The sequence below is a fragment of the Oncorhynchus tshawytscha genome, linkage group LG04 (genome assembly GCF_018296145.1).
Source record: "Oncorhynchus tshawytscha isolate Ot180627B linkage group LG04, Otsh_v2.0, whole genome shotgun sequence".
In the NCBI taxonomy this organism is placed as follows: domain Eukaryota; kingdom Metazoa; phylum Chordata; class Actinopteri; order Salmoniformes; family Salmonidae; genus Oncorhynchus; species Oncorhynchus tshawytscha.
Window position 1 is genome coordinate 65,155,830 of NC_056432.1, and position 23,055 is coordinate 65,178,884.

At 44.4% G+C, this 23,055-nt stretch overlaps 2 protein-coding genes across 12 annotated transcripts; both read right to left on the reverse strand.

The window, feature by feature from the left end:
- Positions 1–361: 361 nt before the first annotated feature.
- LOC112263729 (transcriptional repressor CTCF-like) lies at positions 362–11,283 on the reverse strand. 2 transcript variants are annotated; one of them, XM_042321081.1, is made up of 13 exons: positions 11,025–11,283; positions 9,315–9,581; positions 9,014–9,205; positions 8,543–8,900; positions 7,994–8,164; positions 7,741–7,874; positions 7,547–7,667; positions 6,073–6,222; positions 5,796–5,956; positions 5,393–5,575; positions 1,966–2,101; positions 1,686–1,838; positions 362–1,475 (listed from the first exon to the last, which is right to left on the reverse strand). In XM_042321081.1, exons 2-13 carry the CDS (start codon positions 9,486–9,488, stop codon positions 1,195–1,197), a joined length of 2,214 nt encoding a protein of 737 aa, XP_042177015.1. In that variant the 5' UTR covers positions 9,489–9,581; positions 11,025–11,283; the 3' UTR covers positions 362–1,194. The 2 variants fall into 2 exon arrangements, with proteins under 2 accessions (XP_042177015.1, XP_042177014.1); XM_042321080.1 differs by having other exon boundaries at positions 9,315–9,597; positions 11,025–11,254.
- A 763-nt stretch (positions 11,284–12,046) lies between these two features.
- Positions 12,047–22,956, reverse strand: LOC112263730 (rho family-interacting cell polarization regulator 1). Of its 10 annotated transcripts, none has more exons than XM_042321083.1 (17): positions 22,706–22,944; positions 19,890–19,975; positions 19,452–19,572; positions 19,219–19,297; positions 19,019–19,042; positions 18,836–18,889; positions 18,466–18,615; positions 18,151–18,214; positions 17,938–17,981; positions 17,723–17,848; positions 17,303–17,451; positions 16,924–17,032; positions 15,141–15,833; positions 14,822–15,066; positions 14,480–14,582; positions 14,251–14,383; positions 12,047–12,625 (listed from the first exon to the last, which is right to left on the reverse strand). In XM_042321083.1, the coding sequence occupies exons 3-17, from the start codon at positions 19,541–19,543 to the stop codon at positions 12,558–12,560; spliced, it is 2,133 nt and encodes a 710-aa protein (XP_042177017.1). In that variant the 5' UTR covers positions 19,544–19,572; positions 19,890–19,975; positions 22,706–22,944; the 3' UTR covers positions 12,047–12,557. The 10 variants fall into 10 exon arrangements, with proteins under 10 accessions (XP_042177017.1, XP_042177016.1, XP_042177019.1 ...); XM_042321082.1 differs by having other exon boundaries at positions 22,686–22,944; XM_042321085.1 differs by having other exon boundaries at positions 14,480–14,579; positions 22,686–22,943.
- Positions 22,957–23,055: the final 99 nt, after the last annotated feature.

A 23,055-nucleotide genomic window follows, 5' to 3' on the forward strand; every position in this document is an offset into this window, starting at 1 on the left:
TTCTGGTGTGTGTAAATCTCCATGAAGTGATTCAAATATCAAGCAAGGGAAAACCAGGTAGGGGACTAAAATTGTTTTAATAAAGCACTCAATATCAGAGGGCAGATCCTCTGAAAGAAATTCAACAGGAACAACCAAAATAGTCTAGTTCACCTACTACTCCAAACAGGTTTCTAAAGAGACTTGTGGGCATAAGCCTTCTGTCAGGTGTCAGAACCATGTAGCAGATAAATAGGGCAGATTATGCTGTAGTCTGAACATGATCAAACATCCTATAGTGTATATATTTCAGTATTACATGCCATACTAAATTAGCCTAATCAAGGCTGAAACTGAAGCAAATTGACTCATGACACCCCAGTAGGTTGATCTTTTTTTAATTTGTATTATTATTAGCTGTACAGTCAAGCATTCTCCCACCCCTCCAATCATATCATTGCCATTCAAGTCCCCTAGCATTTCATTTTGATGGTACAAAAGAAAAAAAAGCATCAAACCAAAAAACTAATACATTCTAAAAGCTTTAACAAGAGCAAGGTATTGTGTTTCATTTGAAAACAGCATAACAGTTTGTAAAAGCAGAATATTTCAGGTCATCCCACCCCTAACCTTTGAGCCCCTAACAGCTAATTCCATGGGTGAAAAAGCACATGATACTTGTTTTTAGACAGTCAACAGAGCACGAGAAGAGGGCCAACATGAAGAGGTCAAATGTGGGCCAAAATATGCTACAGAGAAGGCATTATGAGGGCCTATAGAACATAATTGACAGCAGAATGAGGACATGATTTATGACATAATACATCATCATGAGCTAAACCACACCCCCTCTCCTTACATCTTTTCCAGTGACAACACTCTGCACAATGTTATCTAGATTCTGTATACAAACATAATTCAACATGAGGGTGTCAGGGGTTTCGCAGTAGGATGTAGATAGAGATCGCAAGACAGGAAAATAAGCTCTTAAAAAAATAGAATGGGCTAAAGGTATCTTTAGACATGTCCCAGGCATTATCATCAACATCAGAGAGAGATCTAAGGTTATAACTGGGGTGTGCATGTGTGGTATACGTGTACGGTGTATGCGAGGGCAGGTATGTGTGTTTGAGAGTGGGTACAAATGGGGTGCATGTGAGTGTACAGATAGGGGACAATTTGTATTGTTAGATGTAGACAGAGGCTTCGTCTTCATCACCGGTCCATCATACTGAGAATCATCTCAGGAGTGAGGTCACCGTTGGGCGGAGCCTCTGTGACAGACAGTGCCACTTCCTGCACCACCTCCTCCCCCTGGAATGGCTCTTCTACCTGATTGGCAGGCTCTCCTTCAGCATGCTCCACCTCTACTGCTGGCACCTCATCCTCAACAGCTTCTTCCTCCTGGCTCGCCTGCTCGGCTTTCATCTCTTTCTTCACGATGATGTCATCCACCTCGCCTGTGGTCTCATCCTCCACACGGATGATTGCCGCCGCTGAGGGAAGAAGAAAACCATTTTTACAATCTGTTCAGCTGTTTTGAGTCCCTTTGGGTACTGATCAGTGATCTGCACCTGATTAAATATGTGAAGGGCAAAGTATTCACTCGATTGCATGTCTGCATGAAAAGTGATTCCTTCAACAAATTAAGTAGGGAGGATGGTATTTTTAAAATGATTCCAACAGAGTACCAGAGTGTGACTCACTTGGGGCAGGTTTAGCCTTTGGAGGTCTTCCACGTTTCCTCTTGGCTGGCGGGCCAACAGGGGCAGGGACAGGGACAACCGGTGGTGCCTGTTCCACCTCAATCTCAGCTAGCAGCTCCTCCTCCTCTTCCTCAATGTCATCCAGCTCAGGCTCTGTGGAAGAGAGGAACAAGAAAGACCTGATTTTAGCACTGTACTCTTTTAAGATGCACACTAAATAACATTACATGATATTGTTGCATGTGTAAGAACAATAAAATTAACTGTGACTTGGTCGTACCGGTGTCATCATCGTCGTCATCCCGTCTGGAGCGCATCTTCCTCTTCCTGCCGCGGCGGCCTTTCCTGGGTGGGGTCCCGTTCTCGTCGCCGGTGTTCTCTCCATTACAGTTCTCTGCGTGACGCAGCATGGTGTTCTGAGGAGCAAACCGTAATATATAGTGCCTTCAGAAAATAGTGAGATAATCATCCAGCCCAGTGACTCTCTTCATCACTCATCTTGAGAACAATTATACTAAAAACATGTAAATCAACCATTAACATAACAGGGAAAAAAATTAAATGATTTATTGAAATAGCGTGGGTGACCTAGAAAGACAAATTGGTACAATTTAAGGCCATGTGGCAAACAATAATGCTGGTACTAGGGATGGGGTGTGAGCATGTGGGTCTGGGCAGAGGAGATGTAGTCGTTGTTCGTATGTGTAACTGGTTTAAAAAGAAAATTGAAAAAAAAAAAAATTGTAAACAGGTATTCCTATCCCTTGACTTATTCCACATTTTGTTGTGTTACAGCCTAAATTCAAAATGGATTAAATATATTCTCGCTCACCCATCTACACACAATACCCCATAATGACAAAGTGAAAACATGTTTAGAAATGTTTGCACATTTATTGAAGATAAATACAGAAATCTAATTTACACAAGTATTCACACCCCTTTGCTACGACACTCCAAATGGAGCTCATATACATCCAATTTCCTTTGATAATACTTGAGATGTCACTACAATGTGATTGGAGTCCACCTGTGACTAATTCAATTGTTTGGGCATGATTTACAAAGAAACACCTGTCTATATATGGTCCCACAGTTAACAGTGCATGTCAGAGCAGAAACTATACCATGAAGTCCAAGGAACAATCAGAATGGTGATGAGACATCTGGGGAAGGGTATAAAACAATTACTGGAGTGTTCAAGGTTTCAAAGAGCACGGTGGACTCTATCATCGGGAAATTGTAAAAATATGGAACTACCCAGACTCTGCTTAGAGCTGGCCTTCCGACCAAATTGAGCAACTGTGCAAGAAGGACCTTGGTCAGGGGGGTGACCAAGAACCCAATGACCACTGACAGAACTACAGAGTTCCATGGCTGAGATGGGAGAACCTGCCAGCAGTAAAACAGTATCCACAGCACTTCCCCAATCTGGGCTTTATGGGAGAGTGGGCAGACGGAAGCCACTACTGAGAAAAAAAGGCACCAGCACACCTGGAGTTTGCAAAAAGGCATGTGAACGACAGATCATACGGCAAAGATTGTGGTCTGATGAAAACAATTTAACTCCTTGGCCTGAATGCAAAGCACTATGGAGGCAAATACAGGTAAATCATTGATGAGATCCTGCTTTATAGCCAATGACCTTAGACTGGAGTGAACATTTACGTTCCAACCGAATTTTTTTAATTTTTAATTTATTTTAACCTTTATTTTACTAGGCAAGTCAGTTAAGAACAAATTCTTATTTTCAATGACGGCCTAGGAACAGTGGGTTAACTGCCTGTTCAGGGGCAGAACGACAGATTTGTACCTTGTCAGCTCGGGGATTTGAACTTGCAACCTTCCGGTTACTAGTCCAATGCTCTAACCACTAGGCTACCCTGCCGACCAAGCATACAGCCAAAGGAACACTGGAATGGCTTCAGAACAGAATGTAAGAGTCCTTGAGTAGCCCAGCAAAAGCCCAGACACAAATCCCATTGAAAATCGGTGGAAAGACTTGAAGATGGCTGTTCACCGCCGTTCCCCATCTGGCTTAACTTCTCTAGGGTAGGGGGCAGCATTTGGAATTTTGGATGAAAAACGTGCCCAAACTAAACTGCCTTCTACTCAGGCCCAGAAGACAGGAGATGCAAATAATTGGTATATTTAGTTTCCAAAACTGTTCAAATAGTGTCTGTGAGTATAACAGAACTGATTTTGCAGGCAAAACCTGAGAAAAATCCATTCAGGAAGTAGGATATTTTTGTTTGTTGTAGTTTTCTATTCAATGCCATTACAGTATCCATTGACTTAGGACTCAAATTGCAGTTCCTATGCCTTCCACTAGATGTCAACAGTCTTTAGAAATGGTTTCAGGCTTGTATTCTGAAAAATTAGGGAGTAAGAGCAGTCTGAATGAGTGGACCCTGCAGTGTCACAGAGCTTTTTCATACGCGCGACCGAGAGAGTGCCTTTCTTGTTTACCTTTTATATTGACAACGTTATTGTCCGGTTGAAATAGTATCTATTATTTAGGCTAAAAACAACATGAGGATTGAATATAAACATCGTTTGACATGTTTCTATGAACTTTACGGATACAATTTGGATTTTTTGTCTGCCTGTTGTGACTGCGTTTGAGCCTGTGGATGACTGAAGAAAAAGCGAACAAAACGGAGGTTTTCGGAGATAAAGAGAGACTTTATAGAACAAAAGGAACATTTATTGAATGTCTTCTGAGTGCAACCATCATCAAAGGAAAGTGATTAATTATATATCTATTTCTGACTTGTGTAACGCTTCTACTTGGCTGGTTACTGTTTGTAATGATTTGTCTGCTGGGCTATGTTCTCAAATAATTGCAAGGTATGCTTTTGCCGTAAAGCATTTTAAAAATCAAATCTGACACCGTGGTTGGAGTCACAAGTTCATCTTTAAACCTATGTAAAATAGTTGTATCTTTTCTGAATTTTTATAATGAGTATTTCTGTATTTGGAGCTCTGCAATCTCACTGGATGTTGGCCAGGTGATGTCCCACATACCCTAGAGAGGTTAAAGAGTGACTGCCATTAAAAAGCAACGAATCCCTTTGAAAAATGCCTTGTGGCGTCGATGACTCAGAAACCCTAGTGTCAAAAATATTTTAAAAAGTGTGAATATGATATTTGGGACAAAGTCAGTCGTGATGCATGAATGTTTTAGACAACGGGTAAATTAAGATTGCTTTGATTTGACCATGACCATTTGCCCACTAACATGGGATGAAGAGCTGTGGTGATTGCTCTCTGATTGCTCTCCAATAGCATAGACAGTGCGACAGACCTGCTCAGCAGCTCCGAATGTTCACATAAAACACCCTGCAAAAAAAAACGTCTGCCGAATAAATACTTATGGAAATTAGATATTTCATTTATAATATATTTGGGAAAATTTCAATAAACATGTTTTCAGTTTGTGATTATGGGTAGTGTGTGCAGATGGGTGAGAGAAAAAACATTTTAAATTCAGGCTGTAAAACAAAATGTGGAATAAGTTGAGCAGTATGAATACTTTCTGAAGGCACTAAGACCACAACACACGATGGAGAAACTAGGCTTCAAACCTCCCCAACCTGGTGGGAGGGTGTGTTTTTGTGTGTGTCCTGTATTCTGCTTGGGAGGATATGGGTTTGGATGTGAAGAAATCCTTTAGTTTTCTGTGTGGATGTGTATTGTCCCCTTACCCGGCGAGTGAAGGTCTTGGCACACTTGCTGCAGACGAAGGCAGTGGGGATGAAATTGGGATCATGGTAACGTTTGAAGTGCATGTCCAGCAGCTGCTTCTGCCGGAAGGTTTTTTCACATTGGCTGCAGGCGTACGGCTTCTCCCCTGTGTGTGTGCGTCTGTGCATGATCATGTGACGCTCCTAGGGGTCAGAGGTTAAACATAGGACAGTCAGTGAACACGCCGAGGTCTAGAACAGTATCCGGCTGATTCCAAACATATCCATGGGATGCATCTCAATAATCTAAAGTGGCCTCTTCTCCTCATCTCAGATTGATGATGGCAAATATCTGGTGGACATCCACCATTTCAAATCAGGGAAGATTGAGAGGAAACAAGCAGAGAAAGTATCTTTCACGTACCTGTCTGCAGCAATAGTCACACTGGTCGCACTTGAAGCGCTTCTCGTTCTTGTGGGATTTCTGGTGCTGGATGAGTGCGTAACGCTCGTGGAACACAGCGTCACAGTAACGACACTTCCTGCCCATCTCCATGAACGAATGCTGCTTCCGCAAGTGCACACCTGAGAGTGAGAGAGGAAGGAAGGGACGATCCAAATGTAAGGAACACAGACTGATCCAGGTTACAAGACAGTATTTCAGCAGAAGAGATATGACTGTGCACAAGCGAGTCACTTACCCAGGTCACTCTTGCGAGCGATGACTGTGTCACAGTGGGGGCAGTGGAATTTGGCCACATTCTCTGTGTGCTTCTGCAGGATGTGCATCTTCATGGTGCCGCTCTGCGTGAAACGAGCATGGCAGATGTAGCACTCATATGGCTTCTCACCTGCCAGAGAGAGAGACACTTTATTAAGTTGTATGCGAGACAGAGAGATACACATCTACACACACACACACAACTTCAAATTAGTGGATTCGGCTATTTAAGCCACCCCCATTGCTGACGAGTGTATAAGATTGGCTGTGTGCTCAATCTCCATAGACAAACATTTGCAGTAGAATGGCCTTACTGAAGAGCTCAGTGACTTTTAACGTGGCACTGTCATTTTATTTATTTAATTAGGCAAGTCAGTTAAGAACAATTTTTTATTTTATTTACAATGACGGCCTACCCCGGCCAACGCTGAGCCGCCCTATGGGACTCCCAATCTCAGCCGGATGTTATGCAGCCTGGATTCGAACCAGGGAGCGCAGTGACGCCTCTTGCACTGAGATGAGGTGCCTTTGACCGCTGTGCCACTCGGGAGCCACCATTCCAACAAGTGTGTTCGTCAAATGTCTGTCCTGCTAGAGCTGCCCCAGCCAACTGTAAGTACTGTTATTGTGAATTGGAAACGTCTAGGAGCAACAATGGCTCAGCTGCGAAGTGGTAGGCCACACAAGCTCACAGAATGGGACCGCCGAGTGCTGAAGCATATAAAAATCACCTGTCCTCAGGTGCAACATTCCCTGGCGAGTTCCAAACTGCCTCTGGGGGCAACGTCAGCACAAGAACTGTTCGTCGGGAGCTTCGTGAAATGGGTTTCCATGGTCGATCAAAAGCACACAAGCCTAAGATCACCATGCGCAATTCCAAGCGTCGGCTGGAGTGGTGTAAAGCTTGCTGCCATTTGACTCTGGAGCAGCGGAAAGGCGTTCTCTGGAGTGATGAATCACGCTTCACCACCTGACAGTCCAATGGGCGAATATGGGTTTGGCGGATGCTAGGAAAACACTACCTGCCCCAATGCATAGTGCCAATTGTAAAGTTTGGTGGAGGAGGAATAATGGTCTGGGGCTGTTTTTCATTTTTCAGGCTAAGGCCCTTAGTTCCAGTGAAGGGAAATCTTAACCCTACAGCATACAATGACATTCTAGACAATTCTGTGCTTCCAACTTTGTGTCAACAGTTTGGTCCTGTTTCAGCACGACAAAGCCCCAACATCAGTGCCTGACCTCACTAATGCGATTGTGGAAAGCCTTCCCAGAGGAGTGGAGGCTGATATAGCAGCAAAGGGGGGACCAACTCCATATTAATGCCCATGATTTTGGAATGACATGTTCGACGAGCAGGTGTCCATATATTTTTGGTCAAGTAGTGTAGCATCGATCAGCAGAACTAAAATCAGGAATACTTGGGTGTAAGGCTGAGAGATTGGGGTATACGTTACCGGAGTGTGTCCTCATGTGTCTCTTCAGTTTGTAAGTGTCTCGGCTGGCGTAGCTGCACAGACTGCACTGGAAGGGCCTCTCGCCTGTATGGGAGCGGATGTGTCTCTTCAGCTTACTCACCTGGGGCAAAGAGAAAGAAACATTTAAATAACATTCCAGAAAAATTTCAGTTATACATTGCAAATGTACTTACCTCCACACTAGCGTAGTCACACATGGAGCACTTGAAGGGTTTCTCGAATGTGTGTTTGTAGCGACGATGACGCACTAGCTCTCCACTGGTCACAAATGCCATGTCACAATCTTGGCATTTATGAGGACGAGTGCCTAAAATGGAAAGGGAAGGGGCAATATTAAACATAATTAACACGCACCCTATCAATTCATTAAGGATAAATATATATTTTTTTAACAGCCTGCGACTGAACATGAAAGGCTGTAGATACCTGTATGTGTGTTGAGGTGGTTCCTCAGCAGTGTGACTGTTCTGAAGGCCCTCCCACACAGGTGGCATTTGTGTGGCCTCTCATCTGTGTGGCTCTTCATGTGGCGGTCCAGGTTAGAGCGCCGGGGGCAGGTGTAGCTACACAGCTCACACTGGAACGTCTTCTTCACACCTGAGAGAGACAAGAGGTAATTAAACACATTAAAAGGTAGACTCAGCGAAATGACGTTGCCACGAGCAGCACCACAGATATTGAGATGAGCGAAATGCAAGACGTTGCGCTCACTGTCGCACAGTATCTGCACATGTGCACAGAGTCGCTTCACACTGTTAAGAGCGTGGTAGCCACGGGACCAAAACAGCACAGAAGTTGAGCTTGGCTCGTCAACTTTCATAGTTGTTGCGGAAATTGACCCACTATGCGTTCTAGTTTCTGCATCATCGCCGATTCTCCCTTTAACACACATAGATCTCCTCCTCACACCCCAAAAGAGAGGGGTTGCCATACCCCCACATACACACAAAACTTGACCTTTCACACAACTCTGACCTTTCTTTTTTATCTTGGTGGGTTTGGGCGGCTTCATGTTGCCCACAACCTTCTCAGCATTGACCTCAGAGAGCATCCCCTCCTGCTGTTCCTCCTCAAAGTCGTATACAGACACATCCATGTCCCGTTCCCCCTCCCCGTAACGCAGGCGGCTCTTCTTGCCCTTCTTCCCCTTGCGGATGCCAGTAGTTGGCTGGTAATCTGGGTCTTTGGACCAGGTCTGGTCCTCTACTTGTGGCTCAGCTTCCTCCTCCTCCTCCTCCTCCTCCCCATGGGTCACCTGGAGCTCATCCTGAGCTGCCTGCAGTTCTTCCTGCTCAACTGTCTCCACCTCTCCATTCGCCCCCACCTTCACCACCTTCACCAGACAAAAACAATTTGCCAGGAAGGGATTAGAGTTGTATTATAGACAGTGCATCTCACCTGAGCCTTCAGGCCAAAGTGTGTGTTTGTAGTTGAGTAGCGTCCGACCTGGAAGCCCTCGGGCAGAGGGAGGGTGTGGCAAATCACTGGCTCTGCCTCAGTATTGCCTGCAGAGGCGTCAACAAAGCTAGCCTGGAGTTCTTCCACGGTGGCTGTAGTGACAGGAACCTGCACCAGCTGCAGCTGTCCAAGCCCCAGTGCTGCACTTGTCTGCTCCATGTTCCCCTCCATGTTCACCACCTAAAGTCAAGACACAGTCAGGGTCAGTCAATTCTCTGAATAATTTATGCCTACAAGTTTGGCTTACAAAGGATATCTTTCTCAGCGTAAACTCACAAATCACACTAACCTGCAGGGTGATGATCTGTCCCTCGTCTCCCCCGGTGACCGTCACTGTGCCACCCCCTTCGAGGACCTCAGTCTTCATCTGTAGCAGGGCAGGGTCAAGGGTTGAGTCCAGGGTGTCCATCACCATCATTTCAACATTCCCCGTCACCACTTGGGGTGCCACACCCCCTTCCATCAGGGCAGCCTCTACAGTCTGGAGCAGCTCGGGTCCCTCCCCACTGTCCTGGAGACCCTCGACCTGAGCAGTCTCAATGGAAACGACTTCACCCTCCATAGAAAAAGACCTGTTAAGACCATAAAAATAACTGATGTATGATACACTATATATATACATAAAAGTATGTGGAACCCACTTCAAATGAGTGGATTCTGCTATTTCAGCCACACACGTTGCAGACAAGTGTATACAATTTAGCACACAGCCATAGACACACATTGGCAGCAGACAAATCTGTGCTTCCAACTTTGTGGCAACAGTTTGGGAAAGGCCCTTTCCTGTTTCAGCGATACAGAAATAGTTTGTCAAGATCGGCGTGGAAGAACTTGACTGGCCTGGACATAGTCCTGACCTCAACCCCATCGAACACCTTTGGGATGAATTAGAACACCAACTTCAAGTCAGGCCTAATCACCGAACATCAGCTGATTATTTTAATTTTAATCCTACTTCTCTGAACTACCAACCATTTGACAAAGTCCCAATAAAAAAATAACACTGCCAAAATACAAAATAAGCAGATGTTTTTTTTGGTGGGGGTGGGGTATAAAACTCACTGGTAAAATGAAACTACCCTAATCACCCTCGTGTCTTGCCCAGGGAAGAGTGGATGTTTTTGTAACATTAGCGTGCAGGTTAGAGGGAGCTCGGGCTCCCTCTCTCATGACAAGTTTTAAATCGAAAGGCGGCTGTAGGCGGACCGAACGGGCTGGCGCGATGGGACGTGGTGCCGATGGTAGGAAACCAACCCCTAATCTAGTTTCTGATTTGGAAGAAATCTACTCTCCGTGCTCGCAGATTTATTTGGGCTACATAACAGATTACTCTACATTCCCTCCTTCCGTGTTTACTCTCGGGAACCTTTGTGAAACGTTACCTAGTTACCGAGCCAACTTAACTAGAGCCCCATTTTGAGAAGCAGTAAAATAACGAATCCATAGAAAGTATTATACAATTAGTGTTGATATTAGAACCATCGGATGGTTCTAGAACATAGACTAAAACAACTACCCAGATCAGGGGCTATATAGTAAATCTGAGACTACAGAAGATATTAATTTTCATTTTTTCAAATCGTAGCACCATGAGTGACAGGAAACATTAAGGATGTTACATTGAAATTGATACAAAGTTTAAACTCGAAATGTTGAGCTTTCGTTCTAGAACCCGGGAGACGCAGGTTCTCTTCTCAAAAGAGGAAACAAAGGGCACGAGAAGATGGACGCCTGGCCTAAACAAGACCCTAAACATTAAAGCATTTATAAAGCCATCCGTGCCTTAATACGAACCAATAGCAGTCCAAATACACTAATACGTTTAACAGAAGCTCTAACTTCTGGGTTATAAATGTTTTTAGTAAATTTTCGATAACGATAGAGGGAGACAAACACCCCCCCGCCAGTCGCCTGGACCGCGAGCCCCACCGTGACACCTAGAGGCCGACGACAGCTCCTACAAAAATGCCCCCCTTCATCGGAGAAAGTGCCGTTTTACCTGGTCCTCGGTCTTCCTTTTCCGGGTAAATTTGCTTGAGCGCTCAGTGCTTGTTCGGTCTTCCTCTGGCGACGGTAGGGAAGCTTGCCCTTGCGTCCCAGCTCGATTAATCCTCTCACGCGTTGACAGAGTTGTCTCTACACAAAATGGTGGCCTGGAGCAGGCGTGTGTGCATGCGCAGACAGAAGCCCGACGGGAGAAGTGGGAGGGTGGTACCGCAGCAGTTGGGTGGCAGTGACGTCTGGGCGCCAGTTTTGAATTCAAGGGTTCGGGGGCGTGGTTCTAGGTGAACAGTTGTTTCCACACTACAAAAAATGTGATTTTTTTTTCTACAGTTAAGTTTGCATTACCTTAAAAGAGGGCTATTTTACTATGAAAAGCTAAATATTTCAAGACTAAAGACTACCATGCAACCACAGCATAAATGCATGCTTGTAAGAATAGTTTGTGCAAGATGTAGCTTTTATTACATAATGTTATTGTGGGGCTGGGAAGGATTGAAGCAGGCTATTATAGTGTATATCTGTGCTTGACTTGTACCGGCCCCTCAACGTTCTACTGCTTGAGCTCCTAATCCTCTTATAAAATATTAGCTCAAAAGTATTGGGGAGCTCCTGCACCTAAAAATATACAGTACCGGCACCAAACATTTGTACCGACACCTATTTTAGTCCAAGTAAAGCACAGTCAGTGTATATCCTATATACCTCCTTCCAATGATCAATCATTTAATTAAAGATGAAAATAATATTGTGTAAAATTGTATGGCCTCCTCTCCATCATGACCCAGGAGAGGGCAGTACAGTTTAGAAAGATGTTGAAGTCTGGAAGTCATGGACATAAAAGTGCTGCTTTTGGGTAGTGGATGCCAGCCCAGAACATTTGAGGGGTTTTGTTTAATCATTCTCAAACATTGATTTTAAAGCACACTGAAAGTAGTCTCATAAATACCATCCTATGTAGTAGATTTACCTAAATATTTTTTATAATCAAGTTTTAAAAAATTGAGAGCAGGCAACATATCTGCTCAACATTATTTATTTATATGAAACAGTAAATAATTGTATATTTTATTGTGCACAATCTGTAAGTCATCCTAAAAATAAACAATGTATCAAAACTCTGTATACTCATTCATATTCTTCTCTGGTTCGTAATAAAAGCACATTTTCTTCATGTATTTGTTAACTGACAATCCCCCTTTCTGTAACTTGAGGCACTTTCTGATTGAAGAGGCTCCATTAGACTAAAGATGTCTACCTTCACTGTAAGGTGACTGTGTGCATACATGTGGCCTTTGGATGAGTGGACAACAATAGTCATTGTTTTCAATCACGAGTGGAGAGAGGGAAGCAAATACATTTCTGTTCATTTGCACAATCTCCACCCACATGGCAGAAATCGCTTGTCTGATCTAGAAGGGGAGCGGAGCTCTTTGATCTGTTAGTGGTGAAATGGTAAGGATCTCTTAGGAAAGTGGTGGGATTAGGATGGCATCCGATAATGGTCTGAGGAAGTGGCATCTCCATTATGTTAAAGGACAGTGGTGGCCATTATGCTGGGGGTGGAGCGGGGTTCCTCATCACAGGATGCCTCATCACCTGCATGAAGCATAAGTACAACTTACTCTTCACCAATGACAACTCCACAATCAATACAGTGCATTCAGAAAGTTTTCAAACACCTGGACTTTTTCCACATTTTGGTACGTTAGTCATATTCTAAAATTGATTAAATGTTTTTTCCCCTCAATCTACACCATACCCCATAATGACAAAGCAAAAACAGGTTTAGAATTTTTTGCTAATTTATGTAAATAAGTTAATTCTGTTTTTTTTTCATTTTTAATAAGTATTCAGACCCTTTGATACAAGACTCAAAATTAAGCTCAGGTGCATCCTGTTTCCACTGATCATCCTTGATGTTTTTACAACTTGGAGTCCCCCTGTGGTAAATTCGATTGATTGGACATGATTTGGAAAGGCACACACCGGTCTATATAAAGGTCCCACAGTTGACAGTGCATGTTACAGCAAAACCCAAGCCAAGAGGTCGAAGGAATTGTCCGCAGCATTGAAGGTCCCCAAGAACATAGTTGCCTCCATCATTCTTAAATGGAAGAAGTTTGGAACCATCAAGACTTTTTCTAGACCTGGCCAAACTGTGCAATTGGGGGGGAATGGCCTTGGTCAGGGAGATGGTTACTTTGACAGAGCTCCAGAGTACCTCTGTGGAGATGGGAGAAAGTTCCAGAAGGACAACCATCTCTGCAGCACTCCACCAATCAGGCCTTATGGTAGAGTGGCCAGACAGAAGACACTCTACAGTAAAAGGCACATGACAACCTGCTTGGAGTTTGCCAAAAGGCACCTAAAGGACACTGACCATGAGAAATAAGATTCTATGGTCTGATGAAACCAAGATTAGACTCTTCGGCCTGAATGCCAAGCGTCAAGTCTGGAGGAAACCTGGCACCATCCCTACGGTGAAGCATGGTGGTGGCAGCATCATGCTGTGGGGATGTTTTTCAGCGGCAGCAACTGGGAGACTAGTCAAGATCGAGGGAAAGATGAACGGAGCAAAGTACTGAGAGAGATCCTTGATGAAAACCTGCTCCAGAGTGCACAGGACCTCAGACTGGGGCGAAGGTCCACCTTCCAACAGGACAATGACCCTATGCACACAGCCAAGACAACACAATAGTGGCTTCGTAACAAGTCTCTGAATGTCCTTGAGTGACCCAGCCAGAGCCTGGACTTGAACCAGATTGAACATCTCTGGAGAGACCTGAAAATAGCTGTGCAGCAACGCTCCCCATCGAACCTGACAGAGCTTGAGAGGATCTGTAGAGAAGAATGGAAGAAACTCCTCAAATACAGGTGTGCCAAGCTTGTTTTATTTTCATTTAACCAGGCAACCTCTATTTAACTTGTAGCGTCATACCCAAGAAGACTCGAGGCTGTAATCGCTGCCAAAAGTGCTTCAACAAAGTACTGAGTAAAGGGTCTGAATACTTATGTAAATATTTAAGTTGTTTATTTTTTATAAATTTGTACCCCACAAAAAATAGAATAAGGCTGTAATGTAACAACATGTGGAAAAAGTGAAAGGGTCTGAATACTTTCCGAATGCACTGTATATACAAATTACACACATCTCGATCAACACCACTCCCACTTCAAATCACTCTCAAGTTAGCAGTTTCCCGTTTTGACCCTCCTCTCACCATGCTCCTGCCTGGCAGGGATGTCCTCCTCTGTAACCTGCTCCTCCTCCTTCTTGTCTTCCACTTTCTCCTTTTCTTCCTCCTGCTCGTCCCTTGTCTCACTGGAGGCCTGCAGCTGCTCGCTACTCTCCTCCTACGTAAATTTTACATGCAAACTTGTCTACAGTTTAGAACACTGAAATCTAAGGCACTATTTATACATGCATACACTCATGATCATTATCATTACCTCAGAGCTGCAGTCTGCATCTAGAGGAGGACAGTCCTCATTCCGGAAGCCTTCAGGGGCCTCGACAATGATTTCTATAACATCGTCCTCACACTCATCACTACTGAGGACAGCAAAAAGGAGAATATTACAGACCACAATCTGACATACACACTCACACACAGACTCACTCTGTGTAATACAAAATATTGAGCAAACAGTTCTGTCTTATGAAATGGATATGAAGGATTTGGGCACATTCAAAGAAGGGTGGGAGTACAGCATTAGAAAACAGCACTATGCAACTTCACCCAGTATTATACAAACTAAATCCACCATCAAGACTCAACTAAATTCACGTACCATTCCGCTTTCCAAACACTAGATGGCAGGATGAGTTCAGTTAGAGCCTGATACATAAGAGAAGAGAATGCTGACCTATCAGCAGGGTCCCTTGTCTTGTCTTCCTTCTCATCACTCTCCTGATCATCTTCTTCTTTCTCCTCTTCTTCATCATCATCAAGGTCAGAGCAGTTGAGAAAATCAAAGCTCTCCAGGGCAGTCTCAACTTCCTGAGTGAAGCTGGAGGACCGACTGTGAGATCGACCCTATGGAGGAAAGAGACTTAGTACACACATCACACAATTACATGTCTACCCACAAACCTGTCACATACACTCACAGTCACTGTCTCTTCTGGTAGTGTTAGCTCTTGTGGCTGGGTAGATTGGAGTCTGTGATTGTGTTCCGTGGAGGACTTTTCCTCCCTCAGTCCCTCTCCCAGTACACGGTCTGTGGGAAGAGGCTCTACTCCAGCCCCAGGCTTCTCAGCCTGCAGTGTTGAGGCCGGATGAGCATCACCCTGATCCACTGGGGTTGAAACGCATGACTCTGGGCCCCCAGATTCAGGCAAGACCAAGGCTTCATGCATGTCCTGGTTAGAGCAGTGAGAAGCCACATAGGAGCCTTCAAGGTCTAAGCGGGGTAGGGGTTCTGGCATTTCAGAGGATTCAACTGATTGGTCAGACAACCTGTTAGTCGAAGCACAGTCTATGGCTCTCTCACTGATATGGCTGAGAGATCGAGAACACTTCAAATGGCCATTCAGCAGTGTACACTTCACAGAGTCTGTTTCGCCAAATCCCTTGGTGGTGCCTGGCTCCCCTTCCTCATGATTGGAAGAGAGGGATGGGGTAGAGACGCTTGATTGGCGGGGATTGAAGGAGATCTGGATAGTGGGTGTGGTCTGCAGGCTGTGAGTGGCCATCATCCTGTGTGTGTGTCCCATGGCTGGGCTGGAAGAGTCGTCTGATGATTCAGAGGAGTTTGACCAGACTGTACCATTCTCCAGCTCCCCTGGTCTCCTCAATAGAGACTACAGAGAATGATAAATGAGAGAGGGAAGGGGAGGAGGCAGAGGAAGAGAGAAAGATATAACAGCCAAGTCCATCTGACAAAATATGGAAAACAAAAATATATTTATTTCCATCTGGAAAGGAGAATTTAAATTCCTATTTTGATGACCCGGTGTTGCTGTCACACACTTATCTTGGCTAAAACACCATTAATGACAGAACAATTATACCAGAACTGCACACTGAATATTCACTTTAAATACAAACATGCTTTTCAATATATCTGAAGGATAAAATAATCAAATTCCGTAGATGGCACTGCATTTCAGAAAATTGCAATGATCAGACTACATGGACCAAGGCTCACTCACTGGCTAGTTCACATTTACCAAGTACAGAACACTGAAAATCATGACTTGACTACAAACCACCACACACTAACCAGACCACCATATTTCAACTACAGACAACCACACTTCTTCAACTGTATGCAGCCACACACCAACTGTGAGTGGACGCGGCTGGGTGGAGAGAGCCTGTCTGCCAAGGTGTCACGGAACACCTCCAAAGTTGACCAGCGTTGGCCCAGTCTGGCCCTGCTCCGAGGAGAAATGCTCTTCAGCGCAGCGAGGAAGAGGGAGAAATTGGACTACTACTCAACCACTATTAAACAGCTAAGAGAACCACAGCTACATTCATACTCATTTCTGTTCTCACACATATCACTGGTACCTTCATTCACTCCACAACCAGATCTCCACTATTCACACAACTCACTGCTATCCTCACACACTTCTCTCCTACATTTACATAGCTCACCAATACACTCACACGGTCCACAACCCGATCTTGTACACTCACACACTCCTCTCCTACACAGCTCACTGATTCACACACCTCTACTACAATCACACCACTGCTACCTCTACAAACACAGCAGTCAGGGGGAAGCTGAAACAGAACAAACTAATAATAGAGAGTAGTAATCAATGGTTATAATTACATCAATAAAACAATACAATATTTAGGTTTTCCAGACAATTATGAACTGCTGACTTAAGCATAGGTTAAAGCTGGGGAGAGAGGCAGGGAGGCCAAGGTATGACTCACATAAAACACCTGCTCGCGCATGGAAGGTGTGTCTGGAGGGCTCTGATTGGACAAAAAGCGCTTGGAAACCGTACTGGAGGACGAGGTCTGGTCATCTTTATCAAACGGACTGAGAGAGAGAGAAGGATAGTGTGAGAGAGAGGGCAATATAATTACATTAGAGATGTAATTTTATAGAAACAGCTGTATCGTGTGTTTATTACTACTGACAAACGTATGAGTCAGTCTTAACACAAACAGTACTCTTTCTCTTCACAAATGGCCTGGTTTGGCTATCACCAATAGAATGGGGAGATAGATGAAGGTGGAACAGGGGTTGAGGTGGAGAAAGGTGAGACAGGGAGAAGTGGTAAACAGGGATGATTGAGGTGAGACTGACCTCCAGTTGACCTCTAGGTTCAGTTTTACTGTCCCCAAGTCGTTGATATCCACGGCAACCGTCTGAGGCAGCGGACAGAACAGGTCGAGTGTCTCACAAGACACACTGCCAACCACCACGTGATTGGCCAAGCTCTTCAGCTCAGTCACCTTGGCAACCATAACGGACAATAAACCACAGTCAGTTGAATGGTGGCGGTAAGTTATGTTTTTTAGGACTATTGTTAAGTTCTGGGTATTTTTGCTGTTTGTGTACAATAATGCGATAATAACATAGCAATACAGTAATAACAGTTATTATAAACATGTTTATAATATCAATATGTTATTATAAACACAAACACATTCATCCAGAGTTAATTACAGTAAATACTGATTTGATCATAAACACTATCATGCTCCATCCAAAGGGCTTTCTCACCTTGATTGACAGGAGCTCTGTGATGAGAGGCAGGAAGACATTGTCCTCACTGTCCCACACTTGTTTACTGCTGACCTCCACACGACCTTTCATCCGCCAGCGCTGACGCCCGTAACGCATCAGGACCTGGGGGTCAAGGGTACCATCAGTGCCTCATGTGTGTGCGCATACTGCATGTGTGTATGTGTCAGTGTGTGTCCATTAGTTATTCTCACCTCATATTGGTCTCCTGCACACAACCGTGCATAGCCAACCAGACCTGCAGTACAGGAGACATACAGTTACAGCACATAACATATGCTCACAGGGAGAACACTAGAATGAGAGCGAGAAAGAGAGCGAGGAGGTGGTAAGAACAGATGGGATTGAGGGCCAGAACAAATTGGTGGGAGAAGAGGGGGTAAGTGGAGGGTGAGAAAATTACTCACCTTTCATCTTGATATGAAACTCTCCCATCTGGTTCTCCAGTTCACTCTCCAGGGAACACATGTGCTGCAGAGAGACACAAGAGAGAGAGAGAGAGAGAGAGAATGAGTCATTCATATCAATAATATTCTGACGTTTGTTGTCAGAGCAACATTACATTGCAGTCAAACTCTTATTTCTGATAAGTTACTTATTTCAAGACTTACTTTACGTTCTGTAAACGGCTGTTTTAAACATTAAAAGGCGCTATTGAAAGAGCGAATAGCCTTGTTCTCTAACACATCTCCCCAGTGTACCCATAAGCCCCTGCCCCTTACCTCAGTGTACTCCCTGTAGCCCCTGTTGGCCTCATTCAGGCTCTCCCGTGCCTCCTTGCTCCCTGTGGCAGAGTTAAAGGCTGCCACCATCTTGCTGGCCCCATCCCGCAGCCGCCGCTGCATACAGTAAGCATCGTACAGCTCCTCTACCTGGAACGTTACAGCAACATTACAGCTGTGCAGAAACACTATGGTGATGCAGACCTGAAAAGCTCCTTAATCTGCTACCAAAAAGTATTAGAAATGGTTATACTATAACAAAACAGAGTCTACTCTGTAGTTACAACATTATGACAACACTATGACAAATGTATGGCTAACAGGTATCTTACTGCACTGCAGATGCACACACACACACTCAAAGTCATACCTTGCTGAGGTGGAACTCTAAGCGACGCATAAATCTCTCTATGGCCTTCACTTGCTGATAAAGCACAAAGATCAAAGACAAGTTATTCAGTAATTAAATCACCCCAAAATGTACATATTCATTAGTTTATTAATAGAGTTGTGAATTAATACAGTCATCTCCCCTGGTGTGATTGAAACCCACCTTATCCAACTCATACAGAGACCCCTGCAGAGAGAGGAAGGGAGGCATATAACAGTTAACATCACCTTGCACACAGTATTACTCTAACAGACTGTCCTAAGAAATTAAACGTCCCCTAAGTCGGAAGTTGCGAGTGGCATTGGCTAGTGTGATGATGATGGGTTAGTAGTACTGGTGTGATTGGTGGTGTGTGTTCTCACCAGACGGCCATTTCTCTTGCTCTCTCTGATCTGCTGCCCCAGGCTGTCCAGCTCCAGCTGGTGGACCTGCAGGAATGACCTGAGAACACAGCATTGTGATGTCATTTCCTGTTTCACTTTGAACCATTTCCTGTCTCGCTGTCGACCTGTCTGTTACAACAGCCAGGCCAGTCGTGTGTGTGTGTGTGTGTGTGTGTGTGTGTGTGTGTGTGTGTGTGTGTGTGTGTGCTCACTGTAGGCCTCTCCTCAGTGCAGAGTACACCTCGTCCAGCCGCTCAGGCTGAGGTATTTTAGGGGTTGGGTTCTTGGTAGAACCTGTAAACATCCTGGTTCTTTAGATGGCGATGCCGTGAACTTAACACAGAGAGAGAAAGATACTTTGTAATAGACATAGTGGAGTACTGAAGATTAAGAGAGAGAGAGACAACACACACACATGCAATGGTGTTTGCTCGTCGTGGCTTCGTACTCCACAGGGGGTGAAGAGGATAAGTGACTAGTACACACACAGGCAGCCAGACACACAGACACAATGAGTAGATTTGGCTCAATGAGGAAGATAAAGTCACAGTTCACAGACACTGCAGGATGGACTTGCTTTTGTCTGTATGCCAGCCGTCAGTGCGTTACAGCATTCAGGTGTGGAGAGTGTCTGTGTGCATGTGTCTTACCTGTGGAGTTAAGGTGGACCGCCCCTACTGCATGCTGGGGACGATGTAGCACGGTGGGGAGGCTTCCACAGATCCTAGGACACGTCCTGTATGTAAAGGAACAGGAGGGAAGACATTACAGGTTGCACACGCACGCTCTCTTTCTCCCCTTACTCTCTACCATACTCCATCCCATAGCTTATTTTCAAAAGCATCCTTTCCTTCATTTTTTAATTTCACCTTTATTTAACCAGGTAAGCTAGTTGAGAACAAGTTCTCATGACCGTTGATGAGAAAGGACTAGATAAGTGATATTGTATAAGACAAAATGCGTATGGGAAAGGAGAGCCATTTAACAGACCATAGCCTAGCTCCCACCCACTTACTTCCCCTCCTTCCCTCAGAGCTTGTCTGCTGTGTCGTGTCCAATATTATGTGGCTGCATTGTACATAGCTCAACAACCAACACTGACTCCAGCAAACACTTCCTCGCTCTCCTTTCCTGTTCCCCATTACCCCGGTCCCCCCCCACCCCCAATCCTGAATACAGGAAGTCTGATGGCTGACTCTACACAGGAAATTCTACAGAGGAGTTTGGGCCAGGAATATAAAACCATCTGTGTGTGCGCAAGTGTACCCATATGAGTAGGAGTGTGTGAAAGAGTGTAAAACTGCCACTCTTCCTCCTGCTCATATATTCAAGTAATTTGTTAGATTGCATGTGTGTCCACTGTATCATACGCATTACACACACTACAAAATGTTCTGGTTGAAGTACTCTGGAAAAGAGAATCCAATAACAGTCTAAACAAGCAAGACACCAGCCACATGTACAGTCACCATGAACAGAGCCTCTCCAAGAACAGAGTGTAATAAGCATTACAGCCACCCCACAGGGTAAGTGTCTTAGCTATGATAAGACAGTAACACAAAAGGATTAAAGGCTAAACTTGATCTTACTAGCGAAGGCCAAACCTAAATTAATACAAAGGTTCAGTAAATGAGCTGAGGCGAGGCTTAAACTCCACACGCCTGTAGATGAAACTGACATGACGACTCAGCAGTAGCCTACCTTTTACACAGAACACTCAAACCACTTACTACCAATTACTATCCCAAACAGTGTTAGTTACCCTTACTCCACCCTGCATCTTTGTGGTTGGGTGTTTCTGTGAGAGAGTAAGTGGCAGGCAGAGAGAGAGGGAGAGAAGGAAAGATGGACAGGTAAACTAAATTAATCTTAATTTGATGCCTATTTAAATGGACAATAAAAGAATGCACATATCCAACCTCAACCATCGCCATGGAACTGTCCAAGTGATTTCTGGTCTAAGATTGTGAAATCCTTAGACCATGCTGAATTCCAAGCGCCCAGTTTAATCCTTAATCCAAGCCGGACGCTGAGAGGATTAGTTTGGGTTAGTCAAGGTCAGGTTTAGTTTTGGATAGAGGTGTGGTTTGGGTAACAAATCTGATAAATGAAGGCAGTCTATTACATTTTATGGATTCTTTTTTTTTTTACTAGCCAACACATTCACTAACATAGACACATACACAAAACACACATACACCTCTCATCCCAGACATTTTCCTCCAAACACACAAATCCCGAAACTCAATCCCTGCCAGTGCCACCTCTTGATCCAGGTGTAGACTGCAGTAGATCTATATTTGTGATGTTTATGTTTTTCTGTGTGTGTACCCCTTTCTTCACCAGTGTTAGTGAGCAGCTGATTGGATCATTAGCTATTATTAATCCTCTACAGAGGCGACTGGCACACAAAGGACAGATTGTAAAAATGACCCCACAAGGCTGCGTTTCCATAGAGCTGTTCCCACACACTCAGCAGGCCAGCGCATGAGCAGCAAGTCACACTCTTACACACAAACACACGAAGCCATACTCTATGGACCTTCTGCAAACCATACAATATTTCTTGACCATCCTGCTGTAACCTACTGTAAGTCTTACTCCACTGTAACTTTGTAATATTTACAAGACACGGTTAGCCTTCTTTTGAAAGATCTCCCTAAAAAGGGTTTGAATTACACATTATAGTAATAATGTAGTCAGTGAAGAGATCAATTCAATGATACCATGAGGTCATCACCGTGAGACAGTGGCCTTGCACTGTTGTGTATGTGGAGCTCTGTCAAATACATTCTGCACTGCACAAGCAGGGCCATGCTGTCGGTTTTGACAATGGTGGCAAAAGTTACATTCTGGGTAGGGGTGATGGGGACTGGTCCCCTGCATGAATAAACTAACACAGATTATAAAGGAAGGACTATGTGGAGAGATGTAGAGAAACCCATAGACAGATTGACAGACACCCAGCGGTGTGAAAAAAAGCATTTGGAGTACTTTGGATTAGAGATTACGGGATTATCGTCAAAGACACAGACATACATGGACGACATAGGCAATGGCGAACAACTCCAAAACAGCGCATTTGCGCAGCGTTTAGGATGCTCCACTGAGTTGGAACATGGCCTCAAAGTTTGCCACCCAGTAAACTGACTCTTGAGCCAGTGTTTGTGGATGTTTTCTCCTCTGTGTCACCAAAAAATAAAAGTAGGATGTATTATCAGTCACGATTTTTTTTTTAAATGACATGACTCTTTCAATTTGAACAAAACCAAGCCTAGTTAAAAACGTTTAGTAGCCTACCAGAACATCTACTTATGAGCACTGGCTCACTGTCACTTTGCCACATAGCGGAAGAGTGTGAGAAAGCCGAAAATAACACTGTAAACTGTAAATTACGCTATGGATGCAACCCCCACCCCATTAGAAAATTAAAGGGAAATTCTTACAAATTGCTGTTGTTACGTACATGTCCATAGGACCCGACGTTTCAATCGCCGCTATTCCGACCGGAGCACGAGAGTCCGATGTTTCGATGTGAGAATAAAAAGGTAGTAAAAAGGTAGGCCTAACCTATTTCAGCATGGGCGCTGTCCTGCTATCCTTACTCCGACTCCCAACAATTTTTTCACTTTGTCACTGTCACTCTCTCCCATCTCCTCCTCCCCCTCTTCTCCTGGAGACGCCTCGGGGCTTAAACCCCTCCCCTAGTAAGGGGTGTGGCGTTCGGGGTAAACGGAAAAAGCGCGTCGGTTTGTGACTATAAATTTCCCGTTATATCTCGGGAATAGGAAGGGGAGCTGAAAATAAGTTCTCCAT

What these genes read in the sequence shown, in the direction of transcription:
- LOC112263729 (XM_042321080.1), bottom strand. Translation starts at nt 9,587, where the DNA reads ATGGAGGGTGAAGTCGTTTCCATTGAGACTGCTCAGGTCGAGGGTCTC. An exon ending in CACCAAGATAAAAAAGAAAG is followed by an intron (nt 8,165 to 8,542) that starts GTCAGAGTTGTG and finishes TGTCTCTCTCAG; the next exon opens with GTGTGAAGAAGACGTTCCAG. An exon ending in CGCTCGCAAGAGTGACCTGG is followed by an intron (nt 5,957 to 6,072) that starts GTAAGTGACTCG and finishes TCTCACTCTCAG; the next exon opens with GTGTGCACTTGCGGAAGCAG.
- LOC112263730 (XM_042321083.1), bottom strand. Translation starts at nt 19,543, where the DNA reads ATGTTTACAGGTTCTACCAAGAACCCAACCCCTAAAATACCTCAGCCT. An exon ending in TAGAGTTCCACCTCAGCAAG is followed by an intron (nt 18,616 to 18,835) that starts GTATGACTTTGA and finishes GTAACGTTCCAG; the next exon opens with GTAGAGGAGCTGTACGATGC. An exon ending in TGCGCGAGCAGGTGTTTTAT is followed by an intron (nt 15,834 to 16,923) that starts GTGAGTCATACC and finishes CATTCTCTGTAG; the next exon opens with TCTCTATTGAGGAGACCAGG.